Here is an 11378-nt window from a genome sequence, read left to right as displayed (position 1 = left end):
GCAGATAAAACATTTTCATAGATTTCTGAGACAGCTTAGACTTGTTTGACAGCAATATCATCATTGTAGGTTGTTGGTTTAATGTGTATTTTTAGACACTGAACGACTTGAACCGTCAATACTTAGTCTGCTTTTCTTTTCAATTCACTCTACACCAAACAACCTCTTTGCCAAGAATAGCCGATCTACAAGCTCACAACGAGGCGTTGTGAGCTTCAAGTGGTTAGCGTAGCTTCAAGTGGTTAGTGTAGAAGAAGTAAAGTTCTTATCACACAAAGATTTGGAGGACCCCCTGTAGTAACTCTGAGGACTCCCTAGGGGTCCCGGACCCCCTGTTGAAGACCCCTGGTATCAGGGGCGTCAATTGGGTATGGCAGGGCTATGCAGCTGCCATACCTTGGGTCCAGGGGGAAAATAAAAGTTGCTTTTAAACATAAATCCATGAATGTCTCTTTGTCTATCTGTGCTGGTTATTATGTTGTTAAATTACAGTACTACAAATGCAAAATTTAACAAAATGGTCACCTTTACAAGGTATTATAATTATATTCTCCACACTTTTATTCTCCCCATCTTGACAAAATGGTATATTCCCAGGTTCCGCAGGTCAGCTGCACAGGTGCAACGCATTATTGATAATTGTGGCACTGCAGGCACGTTTACTAACATGCCAAGTTTAGCTTGGCATGGGGGGGGGGGGGACTGAAATGTACTTCTTAAAATAAATGTATCGTGCCTTTTGCTAAGGTATGGCAACATGACTGGTATCTTGCATGTGCACCTTTGCGTGCGTGCAAGACACCAGTAATGTTGCCATACCTTAGCTTTTTCTGAACTGACGCCACTGCCTGGTATGGACAGTTATTCTAGCTACTAAATATGTAACAACATAACTCTTCTCTTATGGGGGTGAACGACATTGAATCCTAATGTCCCAATCCTAATCAATCAACTTGGGGGTTGCTTTCCTTGTGACATGCTTTTTTGAACAACTTTAAGCCTACACACCACATCAGTGTGTAGATCTGCTATTTTCAAAAATCTTGAAGAATGATTTTTGAAACATGAAACGCTAATCTTGTAGATCTGCCAATCTTGTAGATCTGCTAATCTTGTATTTCCCTGGCATGTTTCTTTTTTTCCTCCTTTTTTATATTAACCACTTGAACTTGTAGATCGTCTATTTTCGGCAAAGAAGTTTGGTGTATAGACTAGAGGGGGAAAAGAGCAGACTAAGTACAGAGTGAAAGGTCAAGTTTATTAAGTATTGACAGTTCAAGTGGGTCAATATCTGAAAACACAAATTGACATGAATCCAAACTACACTGATGATTGTGCTTTGTGCTGTCGTTGAAACGATGAAACTATATGGAATCTGGGGGTCCCTGCTTAGGCTGCTTCATCTCTCTCTCAGCTAAGGGGTCCTTGGCCTGAACACGTTGAAGACCCCTGATATAAGAGGTTCTATAGTTTGCCACACATCAGTCAACAGAGCACAGAGTCAGTCATTTCAGATTGAGCCCCCTCCACCCCACTCCCCTCCCCTCCACTCTTGTCATTACAGAACTCTAACGGGAGTGGCCTCACTCACTCACTGCACTGCACTCACTGTAGCACCAGTACCTTTAGCCTGGGCTCTGAGCGCCGCCCCTCTAGAGAGAGAGAGAGAGAGAGAGCTGTGGTCCACTCCAAAGCCCTTTTGCATGCACTAGTCCAGAGCCCACCACAGTCAGTCCGCCTGTGTGAGCAGCAAACCCACCCCTCTATTGCAGTTATGCATGTTCGCCAGGGGATCCACCGCGCGCCGCTCACCACCACCACCAGGTCCCAACCAGGCAGCAGTTTAAGGATCCATCCACTACTACTCGGATAATTAATAATCATACAAAAAAACATTGGATTGTGGATGTGGGGCAGGACTAGGGGGGACCGGAGGCGCGCGTGTCCAGCTTGAGAGAGAGAGGGAGAGCGAGAGAGAGAGAGGGAGAGGGAGAGAGAGAGAGGAGGTCGGGATATATTACTACCGGCGGAAGGGCCGATCAGTGGCTGCTGGTCAAGCGGAGCAGCAGCACCGGAGCACCGGGCAGCAGAGCACCGGAGAGTGAAGACCCGCTCCGCACCGCACCGGGCCGGCCAGTGCAGGAGGAGGAGGAGGACCGGACTATTAGAGAGGATCTATTCGGGGCTGATCGCCGCTATCTCCTCAGAACGGGGACAATCATGCATGTGCTCCTCTGGGGGTTCGGGTTTCTGCTGGTCCCTGAGCTCTTGTTCCTCAGAGTTGTCGCGTCTTCTTCGGCGTCTGCTGCTGCCACGGGGAGGTCGATGCGTCTGGACGCAAGCAAAGGTAAAGTATTAATAAGTAGAGTTACTAGTTGTTGCTGCAGCCAGCCTGCCATATGGGTTGGAATGGATCAGCATGCGACATGCGCTGTACAAGTGTTTCTCAAACTTTCAAATTTCAAGGTCTCCCCTTAACTCTGACAGTGTACAAATGGAACCAAATGGACCCGTTGGGGTTCATTTGGTTCCATTTGTACACTGTCAGAGTTACCGACTTGTATGGGTCAATTTAGACAACCATAAAGAGTCCCTGGCTGGAATCCACTTTGAGAACCGCTGTTCTATAACACGGAGAGAGAGCACTAGTTGAATGAATGACTTTTTTTCAAGATCAGCCAAGCGCATGACTTTCATTGCTTTGCCTTGAACTTGTTTAGACCTGAAGTTTATTTATTGCAGTTGCAAGAGGGTAACAAGTTAAATGGTTGTCTCTTCATCTCTGTAGCCATGCACACTAAACAGATGACTTTTCCCAAATAGATTATATCCTGCGATTGAATGTGATTATGCTATATAGGCTATAGCCTGCTGTTATATGACCTTATTAAACCCATATTCTGTCGTTGTGATTTGATTCATAGTTTATAACACATTTGTCTCCCCCAGAGGCGTCAATTGGGTATGGCAAGGCTATGGCAGCTGCCATACCTTGGCTACAGGGGAAAATAATAAAATGTACTTTTCATTGTGCCTGTTGCTAAGGTATGGCAACATGACTGGTGTCTTGCACGCGCGCAAGACACCAGTCATGTTGCCATACCTTAGCTCTTTCTGAACTGACGCCGCTGATTTGTCTCCCCACACAGTCAAGGAGATCGGCGCGTACGAGATCGTGACCCCGGTGCGGGTGAACGAAGCCGGCGACAAGTTCCCAACCAGCGCGCACTTCAAAAGGAAAAAGAGGAGTTTAGGTGGAGGAGATCAGACCAACACCACCACCACCGACACCACCACGTCGGACCAATGGGCCTCCCCGAACATCCACTATAGGATCTCCGCCTTCGGACAGAGCTATCACCTCAACCTCACGCTGGAGTCGGGATTTATCGCGCCGCTCTACACTGTGACGATACTGGGAGTAGGAGGAGGAGGGCGGGGGAACGTAACGGATCTTTCCCCAGAGGAGGAGGAGGGAGAGGAGGAGGAGGACACGGATCTGCAGCACTGCTTCTATAAAGGCCACGTGAACGCGCGCACGCAGCACGCCGCGGTCATCAGTTTGTGCTCCGGCCTGGTGAGTGAGTTTGTTGCGCTTTGCTTCTTTTTACGCATGGTTGGTTAACCAACCACTTGAACCCCGGCGACCCTCCCAACGCCCCCCTGTCATGTCCTGTGACTGTCCCCTGTTCTATAGCCCGGTGGTTCTCAACCTGTGGGTCGGGACCCCCAAATTATTTTGGGGGGTCCCCAGATGATTAACTTAATGTGCAACATTGTTTTCTCTCTCAACAGTAAACAAACCAACATAAAGTTTAAGTGTATAGGTCTATAATAGAGGGTATCTACACATTTATTGTAAGGACCTTTTAATAGCCTACCTCTAAAATGACAAATGGCCAAATTGTCAAATGTTAGAGGCAGAAATTGTGAAAATAGCAGATCTACGTTTTTTACAGTAGGCTATAGTTTGTTGATAACATTTGATCATGCATGGTGGTTTTGCAAAATTGGACTCGATATTGTTTGAGTCTCATCTGTTATATTATTGCTTTCCCCTCCTCATGGCAGTAGCTGCTGGATACAACTGTCAGTTTGAACCCATTTATTCAGAGATATATAGGCTACATCTTGATGTGTGCTTGCATTTATCAAAAAAACAGTGATAAGTTATTTAAAGAACAGATTCTGTGATAGATATTAGACGGAGCGCTGATGTTTCTCTTCCAGTTCTCCCAAGAGTCCAATAGAATCAGACTCTCACAAGTTGAAGGCACACACTAGCTGCTCTCTGGCTGGGGTTGAACCGGTTCACTTCTTTTTCCCCTGCCTGATACTGAACCATTTCAGAGTTTCCACACAAAATGAATTGCTTCAGAACCCTAAACGTTGGATGGAAACTGGCCGCCGATTCCGTGAACGCACCAAGGTTCCAAAAACCTAGAAACAGTTCTATAGAACCAAAGTTATTTTGGTGGAAATGGGGCCTTTGTGTGACGTATAACCGACCACCATAACTCATAAGAGTGTACAAATGGAAACCAAATGGACCTGTCAGGGTTTCCATTGGTACACTCTCAGAGTTACAGCCACATAAGAGTCAGTTTGGTTCCTATACCCATCATTTATCTGGAGATCCCCTGGAACCCTCTCAAGGACCCCTGGGGGTCCCCGAACCCCACGACTTATTACGCACTTATATTACGCAGGTGGACCCCAGGGGGTCCAATTCAAATGGATAAGGGTCTGCATGTAACCCTAACCCTCAAGATAAAAAAAAAAGAAAACTAAAAACTGAAGTTTAATTTGTACAGGGTCAGAGAGAGTTACACTTGGACCACTGGCGGGGCCCCGGGCCACACATTGAGAAACGTGTCCTTACGCAGTTCCATGCAGCGTTGCCAGATTCTGTGAGAGAAACAAGCAACCAGGTCTAGGAAAACAAGCCCAAAAGATGCTACTATTGTAGGCCAAAGTCGCTTATAATAAGCGGGGTCATGGCAACCCTGACTCCCATGCGCGCAGCACTACTACTAGTACAGTCACTGCTGAGACCGCCGACGTCATCAGGAGCTGCAGAGTCCCATCAGGCGTAGTACGAGCCAAGCACTCTCGCTGCTCTGCAGTGGCGTCAGTTCAGAAAAAGCTAAGGTATGGCAACATGACTGGTGTCTTGCACGCGTGCCTTCGCGCGCGTGCAAGACACCAGTCATGTTGCCATACCTTAGCAACAGGCATGATACGTTTATTTTAAGCAGTACATTTTATTTTTTCCCCCCCGTTTCTATGGTTTCTTGGGCTGGATATGGCAGCCTGGAACGGTTGTTCAAGAGCAGCTAAACTTGGCATGTTAGTATTACGTGCCACAGTTAACAATAATGCATTGCACCTGTGCAGCTGACCTGCGGAACCTGGGAATATACCATTCTGTCAAGATGGGGAGGATACAAGCGTGGAGAATATAACTATAATACCTTGTTAAAGTGAACATTTTGTTAGATTTTGCATTTGTAGTTATTTTACTGTAATTTAACAACACAATAACCAGCACAGATAGACAAAGAGATATTCATGGATTTATATTTAAAAGTAACTTTTATTTCCCCCCTGCCATACCCAATTGACGCCCCTGCTGCTCTGGGTGTCCTCCCGGGCACAGAGTGCACGCCGGGGTTAAACACATTACGATATATTCAACCCCACATATTTGATATCAAAGGTTAATTTATTCCCCAAGTGACAAATCGAATCAAGAAATAATGTTCTTCTCCTCCGCTGGGAGATCGAGAGCTTCGGGGGGGAAAGAGCTGACATTTCATTTTGTTGCAGCAGCACATACTTTGCTCCGGAGCAGAGACACACACACACACACACACACACACACACACACCCACACACACACACACACACACACACACACACACACACACACACAGCCCGGCTTATGATAAAATAAACCATGTAAGACTTTATCTGACCGCCGTTATTTATTGACGTAGGGCTCTTGAACACGAGGACGGCAATCTCGTAGTGTTTCCCTGCTTATATGTTTTGTCATGCTATATCAGGGCAGGCTATTATCTGTGTAGATTGGACACGGTGCCAAACACATCAGAGAGCAGTGTTTCCTTGCAGAGGGGCTGTCGTCATCGCGGGGCTCCACGTGTGGCTGAGCTGCAGCTTAGTCAGTTCAGTTGAACCGTGAGAGAAAACAAGCACCGAGTGTAGCTAAACAGCATCATGAGCTCTCATCTAGATTAGTAGGCCCAGTGCAATCTCCCTGCCTTTTCCAAGTTAGCGAGTAGAGCCGACTACAAGTCATTTGCAAACCTTTTCAAGTCAGGGACCACCAAAATGATAGGTATTTGGCCGTGGAGTTGCGGATCCCCTGCATCTCCAAAGTATTGTGTGCCAGGGACCCCCAGAAGCAGAACTTTGAGTTTAAAGTGTGACCTATTCAAAGATTTACAAACTTTTTAGAAATTTCTGATGATCCAACTATAAAATATGGTTAAAGTGGTTCAAAGGATTGTGACGCTATATTAAAAATGTTCAGCGGGGAACCCCCGCTGCCTCTCCCCAAGGACCCCTGGGGGTCCCCGGACTCCACTTTGAGAACCAATGGACTACTAACGCCATGTAAAATGTAACGGCTCTGCCAAGAAAGAAAAATGCAGAAATTAATAGTCCAATTGTTTATTCGGATAGGCATCATAGCCGAGGCACTTCACTCTTTCCCCGCTCATGTAAACTCGTGTATTTCACCATTATAATTTCCCTGGAATTATAACAGCGTTGGGAGGTCTCGGGAACGGCTCATTTGCGGTGATCTACTCTATGGCAACGAAAGCAGGCTTCGACTGCTGCTTCTAATGAACTAATTCCTTCTGCATGTTTGTTTTCCAGCTCGGCACTTTCAGGTCTCCAGAAGGGGAATATTTTGTGGAGCCCCTTCACAGCTACAAAGGAGAGAACTATCAAGAAGAACACACCAAACCTCACATCGTGTACTTGAAGAGTGCGCCCAAGAAACAGGCAGACGCAGGAGACTCGGCCTGCGAGACTCCAGGTACTGTACTGTGCATAATAAACGTTGGCGTTCGGGCAGAAACCTCTTATCTCCATATTTGTACCATTTTTGTGTTTTTTCATAAATGAACTGTCTTGATCATACAGTAGGGCGATCTGTTCATGCCGCGCTTCGAGCTTGTAGATACTTTTGATGGTTTTGAATTTGAATCGTGAGAAGTAACAGTTTTGGACATATGAGGTTTCAAGCTGACACAGACGGTAAACAGTGATATCACGCACGCACACGCATACCTGCATGCACGCACTGTGCTGATTCAGACTTATACTATTCTATGTTGCATTAGCCTGGGCAGTCTGCTGACTGTAATTTGTGTTGATGTAGTTAGACTTCACCGTAGCGTAGCGTACCTCCATGTGACTGACCGCCCTGTTTGTGACCTCAGCCTTAACCTCACAAGTTCACAACACTTAATTGACCAATCATAACCTCACAACACTTAACTGACCAATCATCTGCCAAGGGAGGGAGGGAGAGGGAGACCTCTGGCAATGCCTGCTGGGAAAACGGGGGTCAGATTCACCCCGGATACGGGAAGGAAGAGTCGGTACCTGAACATGGTGGGCACCTCCATGTTACCCCATTAAAACTGGGAAAGCATCTGTGTCATTTTTTTGATTGTATACGTACATACAAACATGGCAACATAGGTTTTTCAGAAAACTCTTAAGATTTAGAACCGTGGTACTCAAAAATAGCAAGCATGAAGTGACGCGCTTAATAAGCTTGTATGCTACATCTGGCACAAAACATGTTCAGATGGTGGGGTCCTTTCCTTTGTGTGTGAAATGTGTGTGTTTGTGTAAATGGTAAATGGTGCATTCATATAGCCAGTGGTGCAATGGTGATTCAATGTTTGGGGGGTCGCGAACGTCGCTCAACACCTACTATACAGGTCTATTGATATGCAACTAGGCTCGTTTCTTTGTTAAAACAGTTGTCGAGGTGTGAACTTGGGGGGGTGCGAGACCCCGGCTCAAAAAAGACATGGGTCGTCGGGGGGCGCGCGACCCAAGACTACGGCAACACTGCATATAGCGCCTTTATTCAAGGCGCTTTACAGATATCGTGCATTACATTCACCCATTCACACACACATTCATACACCGATGGCAGAGGAAACCATACAAGGCACCAACCTGATCATCAGGAGCAATTAGGGGTTCAACGTCTTGCTCAAGGACACTTTGACACTAACTCATGGGGGAGCCCGGGATCGAACTGGGAGCCTTCCGGTTCCCCAAGCTGCCACTCTACCTCCTGAGCCACAGCCGTAGCTGACTGACACACTGTGTGTACATATAGTATACATGTTAAATGCCTGGGTCTCCCTCAGGGAAAGCCAACTTCTTAATCATTAGCCTAAAGGGGGTTTGATCCCACCCCTTTGGATTTGTGGTCATCAGGCAGAGGCTCTGATGTATGTGTGTGTGTGTTTATACTATGGTGTCTTGTCGGGTGGAAAGCTCATATGTTCCAAAACGGTTACTTTTCATCAGACCTGAAAGCTCGAAATGCAGCGTTTCGAGCTTCTTGTGCGATGCTATGTTATGATCAAGTAGGTTGTTAATTTACGAAAAAGAAACAACACAAAAAGTAAAAATATGGAGATAGATAAGTATAATGTGTACGGTCTGCGGGCGCAGGCACATGTGCATGGTATAGTAGGTTTGTGATAAAGACGGCGTTATCAGGCCTTTTGTAAGGATTTCCCACAGACGTAAGCAGGCGTAATGGTTTTCCCCAGCATCACCTCCTAATGCTATATGAATTACGGCAGGAACCCATTATGTAACGCTATAACTGAGCCATTTAGAGTAAACTGTTATAGGCAGCTGATGGCTATCTGGTGGGACGGCTTCTCCACCAGGCCAAGAGGTGTGAATTAAGCCAAGATTAAAAAGATGTATGAACGTGGCAGTGGTGGAAGAAGTACTCACATTTTGTACTTAAGTAAAAGTACCAATCCCACAAAAAACTACCAAAAAAACTACAAAAGTATTCGCATTAAAATCTCCAAGTTTCCAAATGTATGCAAATGCTTTGAAAATAACAGATCGACAAGCTTGTAGATCTGCTATTTTCGAATAGCCTAGACTATACGAACAGGGCTGAAGTGCGCCGCGACCCGTCGCAGCTTGAGATGTAGTCGTATTTTGAACCCTTTTTGCACCCTAAACCCATTATGATCATTACACAGCAGCACTGTGTACTTAAAGAATCTCCCCGTGTACTGTATATACTCACTTTACAGTACAACACAAATAATAGCATTGATTCAGCAGAATGTGGAGTGGCAAATTATCTCCGTTCTCCAAAAGGTCACCGGCAGTGATACGTGTGTGTGTGCCCCAACCTGCAAATGAATCAGGTCAAAGCCTGTTCAGTCAGCGCTCTTAGCCTGCAGCTACCGCTGCAACAGTGAGAGCTCTTTAAGTCATTTAGAGCGGGTACGCATAGCTGTCACCACTTTAACCATTATTTCATGCTTCAACTATTGAAAAATAGCAGATATACAAGCTCACAGCGCGGCACCGAGTGCCGCGCTGTGAGCTTGTAGATCTGCTATTCTTCTTTTTTTTATTATAATTTTTATCCCACGATTTTGTAACCCATTTTCACCCAGTGCCAATTGCCTATGTAATCCTGGGCTCTGCTCTCCCTCTGCCGCGCGGCCGGGTTTTTAGAAAAACCTATGTTTCTATGTCAGCGGTGCTCAAACGTTTCCTGTCAGGGACCCCCAAAATCGCATGCATTTGGCCGTAGACCCCCATTTCAAAACATGTTGTTCCAGGGACCCCCCAGAAGCAAATATTTGAGTTAAAAATGTTTGCTTTCAAAAAGATATATTCAAACGACTTGCAAAAAAAAGAATCACGATTTTTCTAAAATAGCAGATCTACAAGCTCGCAGCGCGGCACTCGGTGCCGCGCTGTGAGCTTGTATATCTGCTATTTTTCAATAGTTAAAAAGCATTGAAGAATTCTAGGACCTAAATGGCTTAAAAAGCCAAGCTCTCACACAGGAAAAGCCCTTTTCTGGAGGTTCACTGGCGGTATCATCCCATCTCGGTTTACTGCTTGGACTTCCTGTTGACTCTTGCACTTCCCCTTGCTCCTTTGATAAGCGCACTTGGACGAGGACCTGCCACCGTCAAAGACACACTGGGTCGATTGTATAGGACCCCGAAACGATGCCGACCTCGAAACGTTTTCTTACGCAGTCGAAACGAATCGGGATCGTGTGTCCCTTAAAGCATGTTCCTGCGTAAAGCGCGCTGCTTCTGCATCTGTCTTTGTTTTTTGTTGTGCATCCGCCGCCTGCGTGCGTTACGTTGTGTGTTGTAGATCTGAATGGGATTGGGTTTGTGTTTGGGTTAGCGTAACTTAGCGGTAGTGTGTGTGTGTGTGAGTGTGTGAGAGCGCTTTCTTTTTTTCTCATCCCAACATGAATGAATAGGAGCCACTATTCTGCCTTATACAAACCTTCTTTGTACCTCTCTGTGCAGGCTTCTTTTTCTTCTTTTTCTGATTTACACTCATGAATCACAAGCAGCGATGTTACCAGATCTCCATTTGTGCTGATGCTGCTGCAGCATAAAAGCATCGCTTACGGAAACGGTGTTGCGTTGCAGGTGCTGCAGACAGAGGTGTTGATCAGTGCATGCTGAGGAAGCTAGAAAAAAGTGTGGCCCTTGCCAACGACATCACGGTTGCCATTTCATGACTGAATTGGGGCTGATGTTGAGTGCCAGGTTTACCTGGCATGAACTTTTCTTTGCCCCTGCTTCAGAGAGACACAGAGAGAGAGACAAGCATAGAAATAAAGAGAGAGACACTTCAGGCCATATTAAATTGTCAAGCCGTTCTGTCAGCGACAGTAAACAAACGCCAGAGGCAGGTGCAGCGTTACTTGTACATTGTTATGCACTCCCGGAACGGCAGTCTTTAGAAGCATAAACAACACATACTCAGACAGACGCACAGCCTCGTCGCCAGCATGTTCTCATCACAGACACACATCAGATGCTTTTATGTAATGCATCCCCCACCCCATGTACTGTATGCCACTGTATGTTGGCTTTTAGCTCAAGCTCAAAATGTGAAAGCTCAAAGCTCAAACTAGTGAGAATTGCAGATCTACAAGCTCACAGGACACCTATCTGCTATTTTCACTATTCACGATTTAGTGGTTCCCAAACTTTTTTCCCGTGACCCAAAGGAGAAGTTTAGACGTTCGCCCAGGACCCAAACTAGTGAAAACAAGCTTATATATTTTTTAGAAAATA

The 11378-nt window shown here is 45.9% G+C and overlaps 1 protein-coding gene across 1 annotated transcript in view; it reads left to right on the top strand.

The window, feature by feature from the left end:
* Window positions 1–2220: 2220 nt before the first annotated feature.
* The window catches only part of adamts9 (ADAM metallopeptidase with thrombospondin type 1 motif, 9), a gene marked incomplete at both ends in the record, with an annotated part of 130630 nt that continues 121472 nt past the window's right edge, over window positions 2221–11378 (top strand). The window contains 3 exons of the mRNA XM_080727954.1: window positions 2221–2347; window positions 3150–3577; window positions 6907–7069. Of these exons, the coding sequence (XP_080584080.1) occupies window positions 2221–2347; window positions 3150–3577; window positions 6907–7069 (718 nt within the window). The remainder of the gene's footprint in view (window positions 2348–3149; window positions 3578–6906; window positions 7070–11378) is intronic.

This window comes from Nannobrachium achirus (assembly GCF_963921795.1).
Source record: "Nannobrachium achirus genome assembly, chromosome: 6".
Classification (NCBI taxonomy): Eukaryota; Metazoa; Chordata; class Actinopteri; order Myctophiformes; family Myctophidae; genus Nannobrachium; species Nannobrachium achirus.
This window is presented reverse-complemented; position numbering and strand designations above follow the sequence as displayed.